The sequence below is a fragment of the Bolinopsis microptera genome, chromosome 1 (assembly GCF_026151205.1).
Source record: "Bolinopsis microptera isolate Bmic1 chromosome 1, MBARI_Bmic_1.0, whole genome shotgun sequence".
Lineage (NCBI taxonomy): Eukaryota > Metazoa > Ctenophora > Tentaculata > Lobata > Bolinopsidae > Bolinopsis > Bolinopsis microptera.
In genome coordinates this window covers 18,754,596-18,778,994 of record NC_087072.1, presented here as the reverse complement: position 1 = coordinate 18,778,994, position 24,399 = coordinate 18,754,596, and the positions used below count along the sequence as shown (strand labels likewise).

Here is a 24,399-nt window from a genome sequence, read left to right as displayed (position 1 = left end):
ATGGTTAACCACCTTACTTGTGTTGTCGGGATATAAATACCACATTTCAATATATATATTTTCTTAAATGCAACAGCATAAAGTCTGAAGATTTTAATACCATGTTCTACGACACTCAATGTGATGATCCGTAAAATAGGATATGGACTAATAACTCAACAATCTAAAGCATGTTGACTTTAAAACCATGCTCTACCCCACTTAATGTGATAATTTTGAACAATTTCATGTCCAAGATGAACAGTTAGTATGAAGTGCGTCAATTGCTACTCGCAAGAGCGTAAGAATAGTTTTTGGGCTATTATAGCTCAATAACCTGATGTCTGAGATTTTTAAATAACATTCTACCTACTCAATGTGATAATTTAGAACACTTCAATGCCCAAGTTTAGCTCCTTACTCTAATCAGAAACTGAGTTATTTTGATTGTAAGTGCTGTTATTGTTACTCACGAGAGCTCAAAAGGGTGTGGTCATATAACAGTAGTAACTGATTAACCTGAAGTCTGAGGAGTTAATTACGCTCTACTTAATATGATGATTTTATGCCCAAATTTAGCTCTTTTATACTCCAAAGTCCAATCAGAAACCGAGTTAATTTGATTTTAGCTGTTGTAATTGCTACTCACGAGAGCGTAAAAATATGTCTTGGGCTAATAACTCAACAGCCTGATGCCCAAAATTAGCTCCTTACTCCAAACAGAAACCGAGTTATATCAGAAGTGGAGATGAGTGTGTGTGTTTAGATATTCAGAAAGTCTGCCAAAGCCAGATTTGTTTCTGGTGGATCCCTTGAACCGTTCCAGGTCTCCAACCCCGGCCAGAATTGGTTTCGAATTTTCTCATTCCATCGAAGCCAAATTATTTTCTGATGGTTCCCTTTATCTATTCTGAGACAAGGTGAGAATCTCAACTCAGTGTTTTCAAAACACTGAGTGGAGATTCTCACTTCGTCAACAATATCATCAAAACAAAGGATTGACCCACTCATAAGAGCGAAGAAAGATTATCAAAACAACAAATACATTGGAAATAATGTACTTACTTGACAGAGTCAGAGGAAGCATTTCTCCCGATTCATTTGCTCATTCTGATGTGCCAAAAACATTCATTATGAAAAGTAACGAAGTGAGAATTAATTAAAGTGAGAATTAGAAATGAATTAGAATTAGAATTAAATTTACACAGCAATACGATAAGAATAAAAATAATTTAAAGAAGCTTCAAACTGCTGTGCAGGACATTCAAGTCAGTCAAAAACTGTTAGAAGAATACCCTTCTAGTATAGGGACATAAAATCAAAACATATAATATGTTATAAGCTATAAGTTAATGAATATGGTACAGTGAGATTTAACATTAAACTTTGGGTATGAAGGTAACCATTAAATTCAAAATGATACGAAAATTACATAGATACCCACTTGGCACTTTTATATTTGCTGTCAGAATTATGTATAAAGAAGTATATAACCATAGAGTGAAAAATGGCAACCGGTCAGACGTGGTAAACGGATAAAGTAAGAGAGACATACGTCATACAGTTCTATACTTCTTTAATTAAGTTAAAATGAGGTAGGCAGTCATAGACTTGCGGCTTAATTTGGTCAGTAAAACACAGGGGACCCTGCTACTTAACAAAAACTCCGAAACACAGAATAAAATCAAAGATCAAGTGAATAACAATATACTTCTAAGTTCTAGGATATTCTAGGTGCTGTACTTACTTACTTTACTTGCTTTAAAATGTCTTTGAATGAATTCTTTGCAAAAATGATATTTGTGCCCAGCTTTAATTTAACCAAGCAGTTGAACTTTAAGATAGGTCATAACCTGAGCGATAAATTTGGAAACTTAAGTGATCTGTAATTGCCAATTTACATTAGCAAGGCCCTATCATGTAATTACAGTGTATAATCAATTGTAGGTTTACAACCTACCAGGACGCGCGCCGAGTTGGACTCGTCGACGGATCTGTTCCAATATATGGAACAGATATTTTACGAGTATCACCCGTTAATATAATCAAGCACAGAAAATATTCCACTTTAAACTGTTTGATAAAACAAAAGAAACTTCAAGTAGATAATTGCAGTAAAATAGTGGACAATCCTTGGTTTCGAGAGTTTCAAACAAAATTAAAACGTTTATGAAATCAACCAGAAAATAACAGTGAAAAAGCGAATAATATGCGCATAGCGCTCGATTTCTATCGTCAATTCGATTTTTTCATGCGTTTTACGAGTGCGCGGCGTAAAAATCGCGATCTTGATGAACGCTGAGCTAACATTGCTACCCGGTGGATAAAAATTATTTACATCTTGACTAAAACATTGGTATAAAATTTTGTACAATCGAAGAAAAAAAAATTCTGTGCTCGCGCTTGGCGCTTATTACACTGACTACTAATAGAAAGAGAGCTACGTCATAGTGTTCTGCAGCACCTGTGCGCAAAGGTTGCTGAATTAAGGCAGTATACGTGCACTGCGCAGTAACGTAACCAATCGAGTTCTAAGTGAGATTTGCTTTCATGCTTGTCTGCGGTGCTTACGTGAATGGCCGGGGAAAGAGCAAAATGAAGGACTCACATATCAGGCATCATGCAGACTCCAGAATGAATTGCACCAACGCCGACCGGCGGCATTTGCAATGTTATCTTCGATGTATAGAAAAATTATACAATTGTAAAATGTACTTTCAATTGCTCCTTATAAATAATAATTAAAAGTACGCCCGAAAGTCGTTTTCGTACGGTTGTCAAATTATAATAACCAGCTATTCCCTTTTCTATATCGTATCAGGAAATTACCGCTATTTCGTATTCTCCAATGGTAATACCCTCACGTAAAATTAAAATCCCAGGCTAACTATAATGGCGAGGTTGAGACTGAGTTGAGAGTAAAAGATCCGGTACCCAATAGAATTAGCTTAGAAAAGTCAGAGTCCAAAGCTTATGGCAATGGTTCAGTACAATTCTCGGCCACCAGGAAGTGTGTAACTTTATTCTGAGACACAATCGGTGGAGAGTCGCAATTGTTCTGCTGCTTCTTTGCACTCTGTACCCTCAATCGCCATACAGGACTTTGTTCTTTTCTTCTCCAGGTTGTGGATTTCCAACTCTCTGTAAATACTATCTAACGTGTCTTTTTCTGTTTTGTTCGTTTGTTGCGGCAGGATTTTGGTCAGGACGATTTTAGATTAAGAGATCTAACGGAAAGTTAGCCTCGGGTGTGGAGAACTGGTTATCAATACCCAAATAGTTATAATTCATAAAATTATTGAAGCTATTTTCTTACTGATTTTACGAGACAAATAGGAGTGGTTATTTCCTAGCAGTAAGTTTGATTTACCGGCGCCGCTGCTTAAATGTTGCAACACCGCCAATTTGCTTTGCATATTATGGCATAAAAGGCGTGCATATTATGTGCATATTAAGATTAACCCGTTAGGTACGACGAGTTTTAACCCATTAGGGACGACGAGTTTTAAAGTTTGCCGATTTTGATGCCATTTAACACACTAGGTCACTTCACAGCAAAAATAAGATATCCAAAACAGCTAATATGTATCTCGTTTACTTAAAAGTGGGCACCAACTTGTTGTTGCGATTGACGATTCGTATCGGTTAAACAAAATTGAAAAGTAATTGATGAAGCATATTTATTATTTACCGTGTACAATGGTACACACTCGGGACGAACCTTTTAGTTAAACTTAAAGCTTCCAGTATGTAAGGATTAGTTAGGATGAATTGAACATAAATGGATCCGATAGCCAATAAACGGCTGGGAATGGAGAAAACGGTAATTTTAAAAGACAATTTACAAAAATGTACCTATAATCAAGCACGTCTTGCAAAAGCGATAAGCGACTTGTAACTTGTCTAAGACTAAACAAAGGCAATCCATTCGAAGCGATGAAGTAAACTGTGAAGGATTAGTAAACTCCAGCTCCATGGGAATATTCCAGAAATCAAAATATGATTTATAACACCAGAAGCGTTTAGCTACACGCTAATCAAACTTCACTTTCGATGCATTTGACGGCCACTGAAATTTTAATCGCACCGATTTGTTTTTGCTCCTCCAGGCTAAAGTTTTGGCTGCGCCTCTTGAAATAACTGCAATAATTGAACTCGGCTTCGCTTCGTGCGATTATTGTATCAATTTGCACTCTGCTCCACACACCAGTTTAGCTAAGATCTGTCCTCAATTTATGTGTCACTTCTCAGTTTGTAGCAGGTTGTGTCATCATCTCCAGTACCCTACACTAAAGAGCAGATCAGCTAAATTCTACTTTGTAATAGTGTGTATCCACCGTCACACCACCACTCTTCAGAGGCTAAGTGGGGCCGACTTTTGTGTCTTATCATAAATGACCGTCTAACTCTATTGCCATTAGTGACTGTACACAACAATGGTATCACAATGTTTGTACCCACTATCACTACGACCATGATGATATTATTATTTGCCGAGAGGTTATCGTCTTAACGCAGTGATCTCAACTGAGACCGATATAGTGAACTATTCGTGTGAGTGACTCGTGACTTTAAACGAACAATGGTCACTGAGTTATATTACCTGTACAGTAGAAACATGAAGCAATCCTGTATTATAATAACTGTCAGCTTAGCAGAGTTCATGTAATCGACATCCTTTTCTCCGGCGATTTGACCATAAAAGGGTAGTAGTCGTGCAGTTGAACGGCGTATAATACAACTACAAGACCGCTGCGTGCTTGGCTTTTGTACCTAATCTCTTTTCTGGGTAGTGAGCCTTATACTCTAAATCCAAAGTTCTGCAGCTTTCAAATTGTCGTTCATGTATTCATCTTGAATATTCATTATTCAAAGGACGAATCCGTAACTTTGAGCATTTAGTTCTGGTTTTACTTACTCTGGAGACTGATTCACAGTGAATATTCCGTGTAATTTTGTTTGCTGTAGTAATCTAAAGGGCAGAGGCAGTATTGGCCATCATCTCATTTACATAGTGCAACCCTAGTGCAGTGTATAGTGCAGTATTACAGTATAGTCCAGTACCCCTAGTGCAGTGTATAGTGCAGTATTATAGTATAGTGCAGTACCCCTAGTGCAGTGTGTAATGTGTAGTGTGCAGTGCCCCTAACAGAGGTACAGCGTCCCACATTCTGCTCCAACCTTGGCAATTACATACATCAGAGTCACGATCGATTATATAAGGCCGGAATAGAGTGCTCCTGATAAAGTTCATGCACTATTATATGTCGACAGCCACATCGTGATTAATCTGACATCCCATTTATATGTCGTTAGCTCAAATTTGGGTTCATTAACCGCTAACATTTATGGCATAATTGACATGCTTATCACCAGCCTTGGCCTTTTACCAATCGGTAAAATTCTGTGAATATCTGTCAGAGTGCCTGGTTACTATCTGATCGTTTTTTCGTCCCTGATTTTGCTAAGCCAGTTTGAGGAGATCTGTTTTTATTGGAACTGATCAGTCTGGCGGAACAGTCCCTGTATTACTATTAGTGCATTGCTCATACAGTGAGCACTATCCAGAATGTGTAATTCTCTCTGCGTCTCTGTGTGATATGTCACAGTAGTTTTTCGTGCAATCAGCTGATTTGATTGCGCTCACCTTAGCAATTCTTTTGTTGCAAAACTGAAAGCATCGCGTGGTCGGTGCATTTTTAAAAAATATATTGACCATATATGCTTTTATAACTTGGCCATTCGAAGGTTTGCAGTTGCTGTATGCTTTAACTTTTGGCAGTATTATATGGTATATGTACAACCATAATGATAAACCATTATACTTATCTGTACATGAACGATTTGTATCCCTTCTATCATAGTTATTTCTCCTCTAGCCTAGAATCTAAGCTGTAAATGTAAAGGACAAATCACCTTCTGAGCGAGCTAGAGTCGTATTGTCCGGGTCAACTGGCACACCAAGGGATGATTAGATAACTCATTTCCTTGAGAAGAGGGCAGTATGGTCACGTGGTTACCATAGCAACTAATGGTGCCGACCCGCACACTCAAACAGTGCCCCTTTGGCTTCTGGTAAAGCGTAAGACGGAAATAATTAACTAGTAAAATAATCAGATGTTTAGGCTGGATGCGTAGCTTCTGAGTGTCGCGTGCTTACCGCTTGAGCAACCCAGTTTAAGTTTAACATCCGTGATTTGCGTAACATGTGTATTGTGTATTGGAGACCTATTTCAGTGTACTGAGGAAGCCATCTTGGCTCCTAATTGGGGCGTCAGCATTTGTTAAGAGATTTAATTTATTAAGCCTCAAAACTTTCAGTCGTCTCTTTAAGATTCGTGAACTGTAATTATGACGTCCTGTACCATGTACCATGTACCCTGTACCCTGCTGTACCCTGCATGTCCTCAATAGAAAGCTCACACAGGGGGCTAGAATAATCCACTGATTCCAGTACAGATCTAAATGTAAGCGAGCTGTACCTTCCTAAGGGAGCACCAGCTCGGCTCGGGGGCAGCTCCATTTGACCATTTTGGGAGCAGTACTACTCGGCTCATTCTCCCTTTATAACAATGATCTGTGGCTTTTGTAGCAGTATTACACCGGTTCAGTCCCCAGCCGTTCACAATGAGCCATTAAAACTGGTGTCTCTTTACTTGTTTGCAATTTGATAACCTTACCGATTTTAGTTGTAGTTGTGAAATTAGTGAAATCATTTTTGACGAGACTTGTACTTTTATTTTGAACCTGTTCATGTGGTATGTTTTAATTGCATGAGGACTAGTTAATTTACTTAGAAAAGCAAGCACAAAAGTGATGGTCAGGTAACGAACTGTCGTAAATATCGTTAAACTATGATAGACGAGTTTCTGAAGCTTACGACCATCGTCAAGGATTACACGTGAGTTAATAGAAGCTTCACAGAAGCAAAATGTAACTCCTAGCAGTGCAAGCAACTTCTAGTACTTGAAACTCAAACATTTATTTTGATGATACTGTAGATACTGAAACCACGCTACCGCAGGTTAGGAGCGGTAACTGGATGGTACTCTAACAACAGATTACACATCAACAATCGGGAGCTATGTCTGTGTCTTATTCTTAACTTCACCGTTTGGTCCACAATTGGTTAGTTGAGTTTTCTTAAACAGTAATTTATCCACCTTCCACCCAAACATCTTTTCTTTTCCCTTTTTCGATTCTCACAATCTGTACGTATATATTAGGTCGAGAAGAAAGTTATCACGATCCAATCTCCCAGGTTCGCTACTGCCGTACCTGCCAGTGTTTTACAGAAGTATAGGACTATCAGCTGAGCAGACCGGATTTGTAATCGCCCTGAAAAGTCTCATCGGTGGAGTTAGTTGTATATTCTGGGGCGCTTTTGCTGATAAATTCCAGGTTTGTTCATGACTGCTTTTTTGGATTAATATTAGAAGTTCCGACGATTTTGAACTGTTCACTGTTCGTAACATAGCCACGAAAGTTAGATAGATGTGTATAATTTTAATATTTTGTGTCTGTTCAGAAAAGGAAAGCAGTGTTCATCCTCTCCATCTTGTCATGGACCCTATTTGCTGCGTGCATGACTATCATCCCACCGAACGCTGTCTTCAAGAGCATGGAGGTCACCAGTTTAGTCAAGGTATGGATAAAAAACGTGATTATCATTGCCAGTGCTGATGAAACTCTTTATAACTCACTGAATCCATTTTACACTGATATAATCTTAACATAATTTGTAAATATTATTTTGTGGACAGAATCAATGAACAATTCCCAGGTGACTGATCAAGCAGGAAACGTAGTGGACATCCTGAATGGGACAGCCAAGTGTTACGAAGGGGAGGATACAGGTATCGGCAAGATGGGGGAGTGTAGTAAGAATAGTGCTAAAGGATACGCTTCTCTTACTGGACCAATTGGTATGGGAATTAAAATTAAGCTGATCTACCAAAACATTTCATTGGTCACAATCGTCAAGTTGAGTTGTGCCACATCGTGATTTGAGATTTATTCATTTTTTACTTTCTTAATTTTTATCACAATGCTGGCAACCACGATCGTCGCCATTATACTCACTATACTATTTACCCCCTATAGTTATACTAGTATACCCCCTTTACTGTTTTTCAGGCATTAAGACCCACCGAAAGTAGTTCAGCAGGCATATTTTAAGTTCAAACAATTCTAATTCAATGTCAAAGATTACAGGAATAATAAATAGTTATGTGGAGGTTTTTCAGGAATTTGCGCAAAATACGCGCCAGCACTGTTATACGATATTACTATTAGGGGTCGTTCTCGTATTACGTAATCCAAATTTAAGCAATCCCCCCCCCCCCCCCCCCTCCGTAAACAACCGTAATCAAGACACAACCCCCTCTCCTGACAGCGATATTACGTAATCATGGCCTGACCCCCCACCCCCCCCCCCTAGGCTTTTTCCCTAGAATACACTTTTCTCTACGTTTAATGCTACCCTAATCATGCTATCAATAAATCATGAAGAGCCGAAATCATTGTTATGATATACGGCCAAGCACCTTCTAAACTACTTACTATTATAGCCGGATATTCGATCAATTTCTAAATTTTATCACTACACACTATCAGAGTGAAATTGAGTGGAATTTGAATTAAAATATTGTCAAATTGTTAATGTTATTATTCTAGAGGGTAAAAAAGGAATTTTTTATTACCGGTAAAAAATTCAAAATCGCCATATTCATATGCTTTAAAAACCATGTTAAAATTGAGTTAGAGATCTGAAATTTTGAGAAAAGCGAGCGACCGATTTCATTCTCAGTATCATTTTGCATTTGCGGACGGTTATTCAAATTAATATCATTTCCTTTTGTTTGGGAAAGAGAGACACTGGCAGCGGGCCACTCTACCCATGATTATGGGTTTTAGTCAAATTTAGTCAAAGCTACAAAAAACAACCAAACTATTAACTAACAGCTAGTGCTGCAACCGAATGTTCTTTAGGCGACAACGGGACGAAAGCAGAAGTAGCTCAGATAATTGAACCTACGGGTGGAACGACAATGCAGACATTTGCTCTGTCTCTGGTTACGGTGTCAGTTTGGTCCTTTTTTGGGAGTGCTTCAGCTCCTCTACTAGACGACATTGTCTTTAGGATCATTCCTAGAGATCACAATACTTATGGGCGATTCAGAAGTGTTGGCAGCTTAGGGTAAGATATTTGCCCAATTTAAAGATACTTTCAAAACTTAGGTCGTCAGTAAAACTACAATGAATATCGGAATATTACGAGCATTTGTTTTCTTTGCTCAGCTCTGTAAATTTACATTTTACATGGACATGTTCATTGTTCATATACCATCTCACTGCACTAGGTACGGTATAGCTGCACTAATAGTGGGAGTGTTCGTAAAGGACTACATCCTCACTAAATCAGACGTTATCTTGACCCCTGACTACCGACCCTCATTTTACTTCACCATAGCTTCCTCTCTGGTGAGTGTGGTGGCTGTTCTCTTCATCCAGATGGAGGAGGAAGGCAGTCCGCTTATCCCCTCACCTCCCAAGATACCGATACTAAAGAACAAGAGGCTGCTGACACTGCTGGGGACCGTTTTCTGTCTGGGAATGTGCCACAACATGATACAGAACTTCCTTCTATGGTATAACATCTTTCTAAATATAGTAAAACCCCGATTTAGTTTGAGGGAAAGGAAACAGCCGCGGTCAATCGGGGTTTGTGGTAAATCGGGGTTTTGTTGGTATACATTGTGGCTGTGCATGTTAAGCCCTATTTTGGGGAAGGAAATTGCCGCGGTAAATCGGGGCACGGTAAATCGGGGTTTTACTGTAGTATGAAATATCATTTTTATAAATGCTTAATAATACTACATAACATATCTGGTTGATCACGTGGGAAAAAAATAACTATGCTATGTATGATAACATTATGATACTGGATACACTGTTGGCGTGCGTTTATACGTTTATCTGTTTATGACTCATGAGTCTTGTTCAGGTATATAGAAGATATAGACGGATCCCACATCTGTATGGGTATAGTTGTCCTAACTGAACATCTCAGTGAAATTCCATTCTTCTTCTTTGGAGAATACGCGATCAAGACATTCGGTCACACTCGACTGATTGCCAGCGCTTGTATTGTCTATGCTTTTAGGTAAACGGTACTTTTATTATTATATCATTTGTATTTATCATATGTTGATTGTTAAAGTCAAAATGGTGTTGCACTGGTATAGTAGGAAACGCGTAATCTGATAAAATAGAGTTTGAATTATTTTTGCTTACCTTACTCGGGATTATTACGACGGGTTTATTAACGACCGGTTAAAATATGGTTCGGGAAAAATATGGCGAAATTGCTCAAAACCCACCACATTTTCCCGGTCGCCATTTTACCGGTGTCCAACCTTTCAATTTTAGATTCGAAAATTTTGTCTCAGATGTAAATTTCCTTATTAGAGATAAGCAGGTTCAGAAATTTTCGCATTGCTAAAACTTGTGAAACAAGTCGAATTATCAATAATTGTTGAAAGTAGACTCTAGCAAATTCGTTGTTTTGAATTAGCATTACATGTTTACGTGTATCAAATAACCATTATGACTCAATTTGTAGAAAATCTTCGAAAGAATGCATCGTTCACATTGTTTAGAATTATGAATAAATGACTGATGAAACTGATTCATGTTATTGACCGTTTTAATTAATTCGAGTTTTAATTTAACTGTTACTTTTACTTTGAGTCCTATTTCATTATGTAGAGATATTCAATACCTAAGAAATTAAAAATTGGCCTATTTAAATCAACTTTGACAATAAGGATATATGACAAGAATTGGGCAAAAAGGTGAATTTTTTGCAATTTTAGCCAAATGAAGTCGAAAAACCTACAACAAGTGTCCCAATAGTCTTCTTTAGTGAATATAAGACAACCATTAAAATATGAGCACCCATACCCCTTGGGAACCCTAAAAGCTGAGTCGGCGGGTTTATTAACGACCGGTGAAAATGTGGTTCGGGAAAAATATGGCGAAATTACCCTAAACCCGCCACTTTATCCCGGTCATAATAATCCCGAGTAAGGTACTTAATCTATCAACAGGTTCTTGTCCTATTCGATCATATCAAAACCGTGGTTGATAGTTCCGTTAGAGATTGGAAATGGAGTTACATTAGCTCTGATGTGGTCAGCAGCTGCTAGCTACGTTTGTCAAGTAACTCCGCAGAAACATCAGGTTTGACAGACAGGGCTCTAGACAGTTGTATTTTACATCTTCCTGGCTTGAATTCTGCATTTTGAAAGACATAAGCATATATATGATACACTTGTACAGAAAATTTTTAGAAACTCATTTTAATTTTTCAGGCAACTACACTTGGTCTGCTTGGTGGCCTACATTTTCAACTTGGACACTTCCTGAGTGCCATTCTAGCGGGAGAATTCATCACTCACGCTGGTTTTAAAGCCGCCTGGTGGATTTATGCTACTTTTATTCTGGGTATAGGAGCTCTATACGTCACCGCAGATACTTTGCTACCCGAAATAGGTAAGTATCTTATTAGGTTTAATAACAACACTTTGCTATTTTCCGTCATACAATTCAATTGTCGAAATAATCATACACCGTCTGTTCGTAGATAACTACGAAGAGCTAGAAGGGGACAACGTCGGAAAACAACCGATGCCGTCTGAGATTATCGAAGTGACGAATGTAGCAATAGAACGGCCGACATCTTCTGTAGCGCCAGAAGAGCGGACTGTTCCAGTACTAACAGCCCAGGCAGCAGAACCTGAGATTCCTGCTCAACCAAAGGAGAGCGTTCAATAACTGTATTTATATGTTGTTAATTAATTGTTTGTGTATTTCGCTTATTTGTTTTTATTGATAATCGATAATTGTATAATTCAAAAGAGAGGACTCAATTGTTTTGTAAGTCTACTTGCACACTTTATACATCAAATATTGTACAGTTTCATTCGAAAACAGCATTTATAACAAATATACAAAGTGAATGAATAAAATGAAACATAAGAGACTGTCTAGCAGGACCATTTAAAAAGACAATAGTTTCGAAACAAGTTTTTAAACAAAATTATGACCAGAAAATAGTTATGACACGCGCGCATTCCATTGCTAGTTTATAATGCTGAAAAATAGACTTTACATATTAATTTCCGGCGTTGCCATGACAACCCATAGAAACGAGACACGGCGCGCTCCTTATGCGTTTTGAAGTAGCTATTTGTTTTCATTTGCCGTCCGTTGACCAAAAACTGGATGAATTGTTCGTAAAAATTCAGCAACACTGTCCGTAAGGGTAAGGAAAAGAGTGAACATGCAGAGAGGGAAACTTGTCTTTAAGCCACTGTAGGTTCTAGCACTTGAGGCTTGTTAGGGTTGTTCGCCATGAGCCAATCTGCGATCCAGCTCTGAAAAAGTTAATATTAGAGGTCTAGAAGTACACATGGCTAATTTAGATACAAATTCTGTTTCATAAAAATAACTTTTTAATTGAACTGATAATGTAAATATCAAACCCACCAGGGGATCCTCTGGTTTCACTTTGCATAGTTCAACAAATCCGTTAGTCAAGACTGGCATCACGTTCTTTACAAGATAATCAGTTGCTTGGTCTCCGGATGATATCGGCTCAACAATAGCTGAAACAAATTTTGGTCATGATGATAGTACGTTTTTTCGCAGGTCACCTGTTTAAAAATTACTTTAAAAAGTGGTGCACTAAATTTAAGTGCTCGCATAATTGAATTATCATTTAAATGTCAAAACTCCTCCTCATTACTCCTTCTCCCACTTATCTAGCAAGAAACCAACTCAAAATAGGTCCACTATGATCTGCATATTCATAAACAGCTCTATCCTTCATTCCTGACCCTCATGCTCACAGCCCAAGTCTCTAGTATACATCACAGCGTGTTACACAGAATGATCTACCAAATAATTGTGGTTTAATGTTATTCACTAAACTTAATGACTCTATGACAGATACCCTGTCGCTCTACCCCCTTGTTCGACAGTAATCGTCAACTCTGTCTCCCCCAAATTCGACCTCTCTCCTCTTTGTTCAGTTGCATGCATGGCATTCAAGTGTGTGTAGTGGGGTGTCACTAGGTAGGAGTCTGGTTCGCACAATTCGGTTTCGGACGTGTTCGGAATAGTTGTAGTCGGGCACACGACCACTAATATCAAATTCACTAACTTTTTCTGGCAAAACAATCTTTTGGTATGAAACTGATCAAGAAAATTTGAGGACATTTTAGAAACTTAGATTTCAGATAATAAATAGTGTTTATTAACTGTTGAGACCGTGAGTGGTAGCCACTAGCCACCTATAAATTTAGTATGGTAGATGTGATATGTCATTAAAATTTACACGACCAAAGCAATGGTGTGATAGTGGCTGCCTATTGTGATCAGAGATCCTTTCTGTTTATTGTTCAGTCCCCCTTCATTTAATATTTAATATACATATCAAACAAAGAATGGTGAACCTAAGCTGAGATCCCAGCTCATTACACATTTATTTATCTGAGCTTATCACACTCATCCAACAATGTTAAAGTGAAGAATTTCTCTCTTTTATCTTAAATTTGTTTACGCTTAACCTATCATGCCCAATTGATCATATAAAACTTATACATGCAGTGGCGTAACGCTGCAGGATGGCGCCCCAAAATTGTCCCCCATTCAAACGACGATTTGGTCACGGGCATTAGTTTGTTGGTCGATTTGGATCAGTTAAATTGCAAATTTCTCCACTTGTCATCTCAGCTACCCTGTAAGTACTATATGCTTATATGATAAGATAAATTGTACTGCAGAGCTGCAGGTGCCGGCTATTACAAAACAATTTAAATTTGGTCCCGTACTGTAGAATTGTAGCTCACCCAAACACACATTGCATTTCCTCTCTCGCCAATTATGTCACTTAGGCCAGAATTATTACCACGTGGTCAATTTTCTCTAAGTACCTCAAATTTATTTTGATGACTACCAATTTCTTTGGCAATCACCTGTTATTATATGTAGAGAATACATAGTCAATGTGGTGTTTATTTTTCAACTGATTTGCATTTCAACCTCTAATATGGCATAATAATACAGTACTTAGATTCTATTTTTATAGCCAGAAAATCCCTGTCCCGGTCTTAATCCCGGTCCCGGCCAAAATAGTGGCCCCGTTCGACCATTGTGTATAATTATCTTTTTAAACGTTCTGAATGTATAATTATCGACATATACTTGTTGATATCATATTAAATAATACCGATTCAAACTATTAAGGTTCTAGAAGATTCAAATCTCTTTGTTCTACCTTCTTGCTTATATTTCTCTCTAATTACGTGCCCAGTTATAGAGCTTAAATAGGTGGGTATTGCCTTGTGTTTTCTGTATATAGATTTTACCAGGTCCTTTATGACTTCGCAAAACTGTATCTGTGATGTAAACTGCAACTGTGCAACTTGTGCTGTATCTCACTGAACCCCACATTAGATTCTGGCACTGGTTTACACTTTTCAAACTATAATTTAGCTTGGGGTGGGGGAGCTTAAAATCCACTGCCTCTCAGCACCTCTTGTTAATGTTATGTACGTGATACACTGTACTGGCCACTTACTGGTCACGTACTGTACCGGTCACGTACTGGAATTGTCACTTACTGTACTGGACACTGGTCACTTACTGTACTGGTCACGTACAGTACTGGTCACGTACTGGTCACGCACTGGTCACGCACTGTACTGGTCACGTACTGGTCACGTACTGGTCACGCACTGTACTGGTCACTGGCCACTTACTGTACTGGTCACGAACTGTTCTGGTCGCTTACTGTACTGGTCACTTACTGGTCACGTACAGTACTGGTCACGTACTGGTCACGCACTGGTCACGCACTGTACTGGTCACTGGTCACTTACTGTACTGGTCACGTACTGTTCTGGTCGCTTACTGTACTGGTCACGCACTGGTCACGTACAGTACTGGTCACGTACTGGTCACGCACTGGTCACGCACTGTACTGGTCACGCACTTTACTGGTCACTTACTGGCCGCTTACTGTACTGGTCACGCACTGTACTGGTCACGCACTGTACTGATCACGTACTGGTCACGCACTGGTCACGCACTGTACTGGTCACTGGTCACTTACTGTACTGGTCACGTACTGTTCTGGTCGCTTACTGTACTGGTCACTTACTGGTCACGTACTGGTCACGCACTGGTCACGCACTGTACTGGTCACTGGTCACTTACTGTACTGGTCACGTACTGTTCTGGTCGCTTACTGTACTGGTCACTTACTGGTCACGTACAGTACTGGTCACGTACTGGTCACGCACTGGTCACGCACTGTACTGGTCACGTACTGTAATGGTCACTTACTGGTCGCTTACTGTACTGGTCACGTACTGTACTGGTCACTTACTGGTCGCTTACTGTACTTGCCACATTTGGGCTAGAAAGATGATACTGCTGAACCAACAGTTGCCTGGGATTCATGTGTTAACTAAAGTGGTTCATTCGGCAGAATAACCTAGATTATGTAGCAATATTTCACTTAGTCTGAAGTAACTAGATCCCTTTTAACAGTAGATTTATACTTGTATCAAATGAGGTACTATAGTAGTTGCTATTTTCTATTTTCATATTTCAGATGTCCAACTCAAGTTGCAGGGTTCTACTCGGATATTCGTTGGGGAATATTAAGCATATTTCGTGCGAACCAACTTATCGTTTAGTCTCTACTTTGCCTGTATGTATTATCAAAACCCACCCCACCCCCGGCCCACCCCCCCCCCCCCCCCCCCCCCCCCCCAATTTAGGACGTACGTGATAATGACTCATTATGTAAACGGCCGGGGACAATGATAGCACATCAAGTGCTGTGGTCTTAGAGCGGTTTGAATATATGGATGCGCGACTTGAAGATCGCTGGCACCTTTACAAGACGGAGCTCTCCTTGAGAGCTGATTACCTTACACCAGACTGGACTATTTTAGTTATCTAGACATGATTCCGCTTCAAGCTGCATTTGTTAAATGACAACCACTTTTCAACCCATTTAACTCATAATCTTATAATTCTGACGAAATGGTTGCCATATTTTGGTAACGAGCAGCAACCTACGCACTGGCTGCTAAAATATAAATGCTAATAGCTTAATAGGTTTAAGAAGGCCGGGGACCCTAACCCCAGTAATAGATTAGCCATGACACAGTTCGCGCCTGCTTATCAAATATCATATCCTGACGTGCTTTGTTTATTGACTCTTATAACTATAGCCTTATAATCTGTGTGACAGTATTCTGTGAATATTACGCAACAGAAGGAGCCTGACCTAGTAAGAAGTTGTTCTGTTTTCTTGTCTTCTTGCTCGGGTAAATGTTGTCCCATAACCGGTACAACTGAATTGAAATGGTTTTGTAGACTCTTACCAATCGACCATTAAAAGATTAAAGAACTTTATTTTGCCTTCTTGAGGTTTTATTAAATATTCAACAGTGCAACTATTAATTGGTCTATGAACAATAAACAGATGTTGCTCAATAACCCTAGCAGTGTATTCGTTGCCGAAATAACTTATACAATATAAATCTTAGCTCTCCCGTAGTAGTAGTTCATCGGGGAACTTCTTATTAATGGTCTACAAGTTGATGCAATGGAGAATCTTTTGCGATATTGATAATTGTTTTTAATATCTCGTGACTGAATTTAAGTTTTGTATGTGTCGAATGTGATTAAAGGATTAACAATCTTAATGCAATGGTTATTATCTAAATATTCACGTTCTCTAGTTAGACTATATAGTACCGTATACTTTAGATAAACGCTGTCACGTGACAAAGTCGAAGCCGTCAGAAGCCTCCCTGGACATAACATTATACCATCTTCCAAATACTAGACTAAGTTACACAAACTGAAACCTTTTTATCGTTCAAGTGTTCAATATTGTAATGTTCAGTGTAAAGACAGTGTATTTCTTTATTTCAGAAAACAATGACTAAAAACTTGAAATATTTACTACGCAGAGGGTTCGAGCCTCTGGCATCCCTTCTCAATAATTCAGTTACACATATTCACCATACAGGGGTGTCCCAAAGAAAAAGGCAACCAAGTTAGACCTCTCCTCTACCAGGAACCTGTTCATTTGGCTCATTTGTTTTTCTGTCAGATAGGCACTGATTGAATTTTTTAAAGAGCTTATGGAGCTGCTGCTGAGCAAATTCATGCTAAGTGTTCTGGGCATTAGCTTGATTGAATATTTTGTTGTATTTAGTAATGTTATAATATATTAAGATAAGGTAATATTTTAGGATGGATTGGATCTCAGTTGTCCGTCAGTCATCAGGCTTACGTTAATGTATTTTTGCCTTACTAATGAGTAAATGTACGACTAGCAAATATCTTAAATTTCTCTGGTAGGCTCAAATGTTTCTAGCTCTCCCGCGCTTGAGATAACAACTCTTTTGGCAGTGCAATCACACATTTTCACAGTATTATAGGACCCTAAGTAACAAGTTGTGTATAATGAGCGGCAATTGTAATTTGCGGATAACACTGGGCAAATGTTTGAATCAGTTCGCACCATTTATTGAGAGCAGTAGCTATACATTATATATAATGCTATAGTATATATACTATAGCTATATATATACTAGCTACAGTTTTATTATCGTGTCAGTGTCACTTCTGACAAACTCAAAATTGTCTGATATTTGAATAAAGTCGTATCAACTAGGAACATATGTTTTTCAAGAAGTTACCTTTTCTTCAATTCTATTGACTGACTCACGAAATGTTGCATTAACAAGCAGCAGCTGGCGTTCTCAGAGAGAAATAGAGAGAACCATCTGAAGTTGCTCTCACTCAGATGGGCGGTACATAGCGCCCATTAAACAGTATACACTCATTTATCAAACTCGGGCAGTTTGAACAGTTAAGTCTGTGCTTCCTCCTCTAAGTGCTGCATGGAATCACACACTACATCTCTTTGAATATAATCCATGATGTTTTGTGGTTTTGTCGAACTTTATTCACCACAGTAGGAATCATTCAGCAGCTTTAAACCACTAATTCTCCCACAATTAGTACTGAAAAATTTCCTTTTTTCCACAGATTGTCGTTGTTGTTTATTGTTTATTTATAACTGCATAGCTCCTTGGTTCCCTAGTTTTAGATAGGTCACGTACGCTATCTGATCTTTCTGGCTCGGTGCAAACAGTAAACGAGTTCGTATTTAAATATTTGAGCTTCTCAACATTTCAAGTTTTAACCTCTGACTATTTCACTTATCAACTATATAAGTTGTGACTAATCGGAAGTGTTCAGAGTTGACAGTGATTATGTCTATCTTATTATGGGGGCTGTTTTACACTATCATCGTTGCAACTACGTCAATAGAATTGGAAGGTAGGAGAACTTCTGTACAAAATTATATGGTTACTAAACTTTTTAATAAACATTTTTATTCGATTTTGAAAATCTTGAACCTGGAAAAATCGTCAAAAAACGAGGTCCAAGATTTTCAAAATCGAATAAAAATGTTTCTAAGGCCTATCTTCTAAGAATCTCTTAAATGGTCCTTAGAACATATCCTGAAAGTTTCAAGGTGATTGCTTAGACTCGATTATCAGGGCGCGCGATTGAAAATCGCGCGCCATTTTGCACATGAGTGCTGACTTTTGACCGGCGATAACTTCGGCTAGGAACAATATTTTTCCATGGGACCAAAAGCACTGATAGATATCACTCTCCTCTATCGGAAACAACTATAAAATCAATTTCGAGAGAAATTTTATAAAGTTCCCCCCTGCCCCCTTTAATCTGCAGAAACTCCAGAAAACTGTGAAATAGTGGAAGTGAGAGACTACCTGAAGCTGCAGTGCAATATAAACGGAACATCTTACTACAAATGTACCCATTCTGATATCTACTACCAAGTACCTATTGAACTCTGTGATTTTCAGGTGAGCTGTCGAAATTAAGGGTTTTTCAACTTCATCAAGGAAATTTCTAGATGCTTATTCCGCATTTAATTTGTATAAAATTATTCCAATTACAGGAGCACACAGCAATCTGTGAGAATGATCCGGGATTCTATCAAGTTTGTGGTCACGTGACATGTCCACAGTACCAGTATCAGATGGATGGTCCCATGCTCTGTGGCTCCTTCATGTGCCACTACTACCAGGAGCTCACGTGGTATCAGAATGAATATGGGGAATGGTGGCAGAGACCTGGTTACCCTAGAAACGTCAGTCAAGGTAAATAATATTAATGATGTGATTTCGTGACAGGATCGTTCAAAACATAGTTGAAAACTCCAAACCTATATATGGCCCCATGTCTCCGCACCAAATAGCAATATGTTCAGGAGGAAACGAGATGACGTATAATTTCCACTGCGATGGTAAACCTTCTTGCAGCAACACACAAGTGGATGAACAAGACTGTCCCGAGGAAAAGTTCGTGTGTAATGAAAAAGAGGAGGAAGAATATGTAAGTAAAGATATCAAAGCCTTTAAATTAGAGAATCTGTCGGAAAGGTTGAGGATATCATGGTCATACACGACATTTTGAAATTATGCTTATTTTTTAACTGCGAAAATATTACCAATAATTGTAATGGTTTCATTCCACAGGTTGACGCAAGGGAAGTATGTAATAAAGAATGCAAATGCTATTTATGTGAAGACGAAGTTGCATGCAGTAAAGAGTATCAGAATTATGGGATTCTCTGCAAGAATACTTTTAACATGAGGATTGGTTTTATAATTTGGTACGCCCCCTATGTGCCCCCTGCTGTCCTATGCGACGGTTATCAGGACTGTTTAGATGGTTCAGATGAAGCCAACTGTATCGGAACTGAAACCTGCACAAGCACTGAAAATCTCGGATCACAGACCTTGACCCTCATTCAAAGAAACAGATGCGCAGTTCCCAACGAGCTTTATCTTGTTTGCCAGGATTACAGAGATCAATTGAACTGTTCTCATGTTTTAGAGTCCCCACTACTCTGCAAAGTTAATGGCTTTATGACAACTGTTTCACGATATGCACTGTGCCAAGAAACCAGTTTGTGTGACAATGGACTTGATAGGAATTGTGATGCCGCAGAGGGTGGGTGTGTGATTCACAAGCATCAATTTTGTGATGGACACAAAGATTGTCCAGAAGGCAAAGACGAAGACAACTCCATTTGTAAATCTTTGACAAAACAGACTTGTGAAAGAAAATTCTCCAGCAGTACACCGAGAACAGAACAGCTGATACCTCTTAGCTGGGTTGCAGATGGAGTAGAGGATTGTTTGAATGGGAAAGATGAAGATAAAGACTCTTGGAAGGTCTGTGGACGAGGATGGAGTAAAAGATACGTTGATTCTAGAACTTCTTGTTCTGACGTTTTCCTTTGCTCCAACATTTCCGAAGCCTTCGAAGAATATGGTTATCTTTGTGACAGAACAGGTACTTGCGATAAAGAAACTGACATTTGTGAAGTCTCAAGAAATCTCCCAAAGATACCAAATCAGGTGATAGTGAGACATGAAGGACAGATGTTTATAGGTCACCATATACCAGGATTAGAGAATCTGGAGTTGAATCCTAATCTCGACAAACACTTAACCACACAGTACACTTCACCAGATGAACCATTTGGAGTACCACAACAGCTTATAACAATTGCAATGCCATCTACATTTCACTCTGACTGTCGTTTTGCTTATGGAGAGCTTTACGTGTACCTTAGTTGCAGTGGATTTTGCTCCAAAGCCTCTTGCATTTTGAAGCCCGTTAAATTTGACTCTTGTCACAATATCAAGGACAATAGGGTGTTCACATTAAGCGGTAAAAACTATCTGACAGTTGCTTCAAAGAAGAAAGGAAACTATGTTAGCAACCTTTTTCCCTGTAATAATGGTTATTGTGTTACATACGATAAGGTTTGTGATCTCGTTGACAACTGTGGAGATGGATCAGATGAAATCAACTGCTTGAATCATTTTAAATGTAAAGAAACTGGAGAAATTATACCACTGAACAGCGTTGATGATGGCCAGTATGATTGTGAGGATTTTTCAGATGAATGCTCATACACTAAATCTATTATTGATCAACCGTATCTTTCAGTAATTTCGTGGATTATTGGCGTTCTCGCCACTCTGTTCAATGTCATAATTTTCATGAGATCAATTACTCAGTTGGGGGATTATGTATGTCCATCAAAATTCCTAAACAGATTGATGATTCTCCTAATCTCACTCGGAGATCTGATGGTCGGACTTTATCTAATCGTCTTATCTATTGTAAACATTTTCCTCAAAGACACATACTGCAAAGAGAGATTTCTCTGGCTAACGAGTGGGTACTGTGCTGCTATGGGGATCGTGAGTTCCACTGGGTCGCAGATATCACTGTTTGCTATGGTAGTGTTAAGCTTGGGTAGGTTTATGACAGTAGGAAGAGTGGGACCAGGCGGAAATGGAAGCAAAAGATATAAATGTATTGCAATAGTACTGGTGGTGGTCGTGTTACTCGCATCTTTCTTGATATCATACTTGCCACTCTTAGATAGACTGGAGGACGTTTTTGTTAATGGACTTTACTACGACAAGCGCATTAAACTTTTTATAGGTGCTCCTTCAAAGCAAAAACATATTGCAATCTTGGAAAAGTACTACTCAAAATTCAGAGGAAACCCAAATCTCCCGTGGTCTACCGTGAGGCGTCTAGTCAGGAACATGTTTTCTCAGGACTACGGTGGAGTCAATGGTGTGAAGCTGCACTTTTACGGAAATGACGGGGTCTGTCTGTTTAAGTTCTTTGTAACTCCAGAAGATCCTCAAGCCTTCTACACTTTGACGATTCTTGTAATAAACTTTGCATGCTTTTTCATAATAACCTCTTCGTACGTCTTAATTAACATCGTGTCCATATCTTCTTTAAGATACTTGGGGGAATTCTCAATGCCCGAAGGAGCTGTTCGAAACCGAAGTTCTTCATTGCAACGGAAATTAACAATGATCATTTTGACAGATTTTTTCTGTTGGGTTCCATTTATCGTTGTTTCTACATTACATTACTTTCTAATTGTAGATGCAACATCCTGGTATGCAACATTCTCTATATTGATCCTGCCTATCAACTCCGTCATCAATCCTTTACTTTACGATCCCTACCTTAGTACACTATTAGAAAAACTTTGGGTATCCTCAAAGAAGCTGGTAAAAATTCACAGTTCACAATTTATTGAAGAAACCGTAGACAAAAACACAATAACACAAAAAGAAATTAATAGTCGCGAGGTCTCTCTGCCAGAAAATACCACCTTTCCCATAAAGAATGAGAGGGTTTCTAGGATTTCCATACTATCTCCTCCACCTCTGCTCCCCAGAGCTGAGCGCCATGCTCTTCGGATGAAGAGACGGATAACTGCATCAACCATGGTTAATGCATCAGACGAGGTCCCGAATACAAAGGAGATATGTGCAATACCTGAGACGGATGCTTAAAACTACATTTGCCGAATGTGTATTCTGTGAGGAGTTAAATTAACCTATATAATCGTCCCATTTTATGAACGGTCATAATTTTATTTTATCGTGCATGTAGATTTTCCATGTTCCATTTATACTGTATACTGTATAGTAATTAGTAGTACATACTCTTTTAACTTTGACAAAATCGAGTTTTCTAAATTGTCAGCAATAACAGCATCCCTAATTTATGCATTACTCAAAATATAAAATACAATTCTAGTTTGTGCCAGGTATCCGCCAAATTCTAAAACTAACCCATATAAATTCGTGGAGGGGAAAGCGTTAAAAAATTGGCCACTGTCAGGGGACTGCCTACGCATTAAAATAATGCATTTATTACCAACCATACCTTTGAATGGATCGCCTTTTTTTCATGAGGTAAAAAGCGCTATATTTCAGTAACATATTGCAGTAATACCGTACAACATACATGATAACACTTATTATTTAAAGTATATAAACCTTTATTCTCCCCACTGCACCTTGTGTAATGTGTACGGGATTATTGCTACTTCTTCTAACGTGGGGGTAGCCCGCCGTATGGTAAGACAAGGGATTGTAGCTCGGCTCCTAGTTAGTGCCCATTCTAAGGGTTAGGGCACGTCATTGTCTTGAGCTCTAGCTTCTTGTGAATTCCTTTATTAAGTTTTTAAATCTTTTGGTGATCCTCAATCGAAATTCCTTGCGCTATCTTTCGTTATTGATCGAAAAATAGCTGTTCGTAGATTGCCCGTCGGTTATACTTAGCATACTAAGCAATAAGCATTAAGCATCCTTGGCAACGGAATTAAATTAAATTGTGAGTTTACTGTAACCACCATAGAGACTCGTTTAAAATGATGCCATCAAGCGACACGCAATATCCTGGAAATTGTGCACAGTGGGCCTCTCTTCCTTAATCTGCAAGGTCGTGTTGTATTGTCGTATTGTATTGGCTAAACAAAGTGCCGTGTATCATGAGCTCAGCTCTCCCAACCGTAAGTTATGATTTTATCGTCCCACTCTTTACTTAGTGCAGATTGTTTGCAATAGCCATGTTTATCTACATTTCATGAAGCAACGTATGACCAAAAGTGCAAATACTTTTCGAGTTATTGGCAAAAACGGGAAGCAGAAATGGCTATTTCTGGAACCGAAAATCAGTTTTCCTCCAATAACTCAAAAAGTAAGCATTTTAAGGTATAATACGTTTCTTCGTAATTTGTATCTACTTAGTTACAACGAATTCTTCTTGGACAGGATATGACTATATTATAAATATATGTATAATTCGAAAGATTCTCTCTGTCTGTACTACCGCCCACGTGCAAATTAGACGATAAATAGGAAGTTGCGTAGTAGCGAGGGTTGTTACGCTCACGTGCAAGTACTTGAACATTATTGGAACGACATTATGATCGGTTTGTTGTCATTACGTTGTGTTTATTGTTTTACATCGAAATCGGCAGCATTATGTATTATATTCGTTAAGGATAAGGATGGATTTTTGATGCGATAAAAACTGAATATCAAAGTATAGTTTCAACTTCTTCCCTGTGACCATTATTATAGATATAATTGCGGTTCTTGTGCAGCTTATCTGAAAACTCTATCTTTACTTGTCCGATCCCTATCAAAACTTAGTATAACAGGCTCAGCGTCACACCCAAAATGGTTTTTGGCGAATTTCTCCAAAATTAGGGATTTTAGGCTACATTATTATCAATAACTTCTATATAACTTGTATAATAAACATGCATATGCGGCTTTGTTTAAGCCCATTCCGAAATCTTTACGACCTTCAGAAGCAAAGGGTCAATTTCGTCTAAGCTCAATATAATCGTGGCCCTCCTGGGCCGCTACCCATGGTAAA

The 24,399-nt window shown here is 38.6% G+C and overlaps 4 protein-coding genes across 6 annotated transcripts in view; 3 read left to right on the top strand and 1 right to left on the bottom strand.

Annotated features, from left to right (window-relative positions):
• The window catches only part of LOC134826057 (uncharacterized), an 80,055-nt gene that overhangs the window by 2,559 nt on the left and 53,097 nt on the right, over positions 1-24,399 (top strand). The gene's annotated exons all lie outside the window — the stretch shown is intronic.
• LOC134826045 (major facilitator superfamily domain-containing protein 6-A-like) lies at positions 6,134-11,983 on the top strand. Its single transcript, XM_063838305.1, has 11 exons — positions 6,134-6,880; positions 7,004-7,107; positions 7,241-7,380; positions 7,508-7,624; positions 7,763-7,904; positions 8,971-9,178; positions 9,342-9,629; positions 9,986-10,144; positions 11,091-11,223; positions 11,355-11,535; positions 11,627-11,983. The coding sequence occupies exons 1-11, from the start codon at positions 6,834-6,836 to the stop codon at positions 11,815-11,817; spliced, it is 1,710 nt and encodes a 569-aa protein (XP_063694375.1). The 5' UTR covers positions 6,134-6,833; the 3' UTR covers positions 11,818-11,983.
• Positions 11,913-24,399, bottom strand: part of LOC134826055 (nucleoside diphosphate kinase homolog 5-like) — a 114,580-nt gene continuing 102,093 nt past the window's right edge. For all 3 annotated transcript variants that reach the window (XM_063838317.1, XM_063838316.1, XM_063838315.1), the window contains exons 6-7: positions 12,532-12,650; positions 11,913-12,419 (exon numbers count right to left, since the gene is read on the bottom strand). In XM_063838317.1, coding sequence (XP_063694387.1) covers positions 12,348-12,419; positions 12,532-12,650 — 191 coding nt within the window. In that variant the 3' untranslated portion in view covers positions 11,913-12,347. The remainder of the gene's footprint in view (positions 12,420-12,531; positions 12,651-24,399) is intronic.
• LOC134826044 (uncharacterized) overlaps positions 17,603-24,399 on the top strand; it is a 93,205-nt gene continuing 86,408 nt past the window's right edge. Inside the window, exon 1 of the mRNA XM_063838304.1 lies at positions 17,603-17,607. The gene's annotated coding sequence lies outside the window, so the exon portion shown is untranslated. The remainder of the gene's footprint in view (positions 17,608-24,399) is intronic.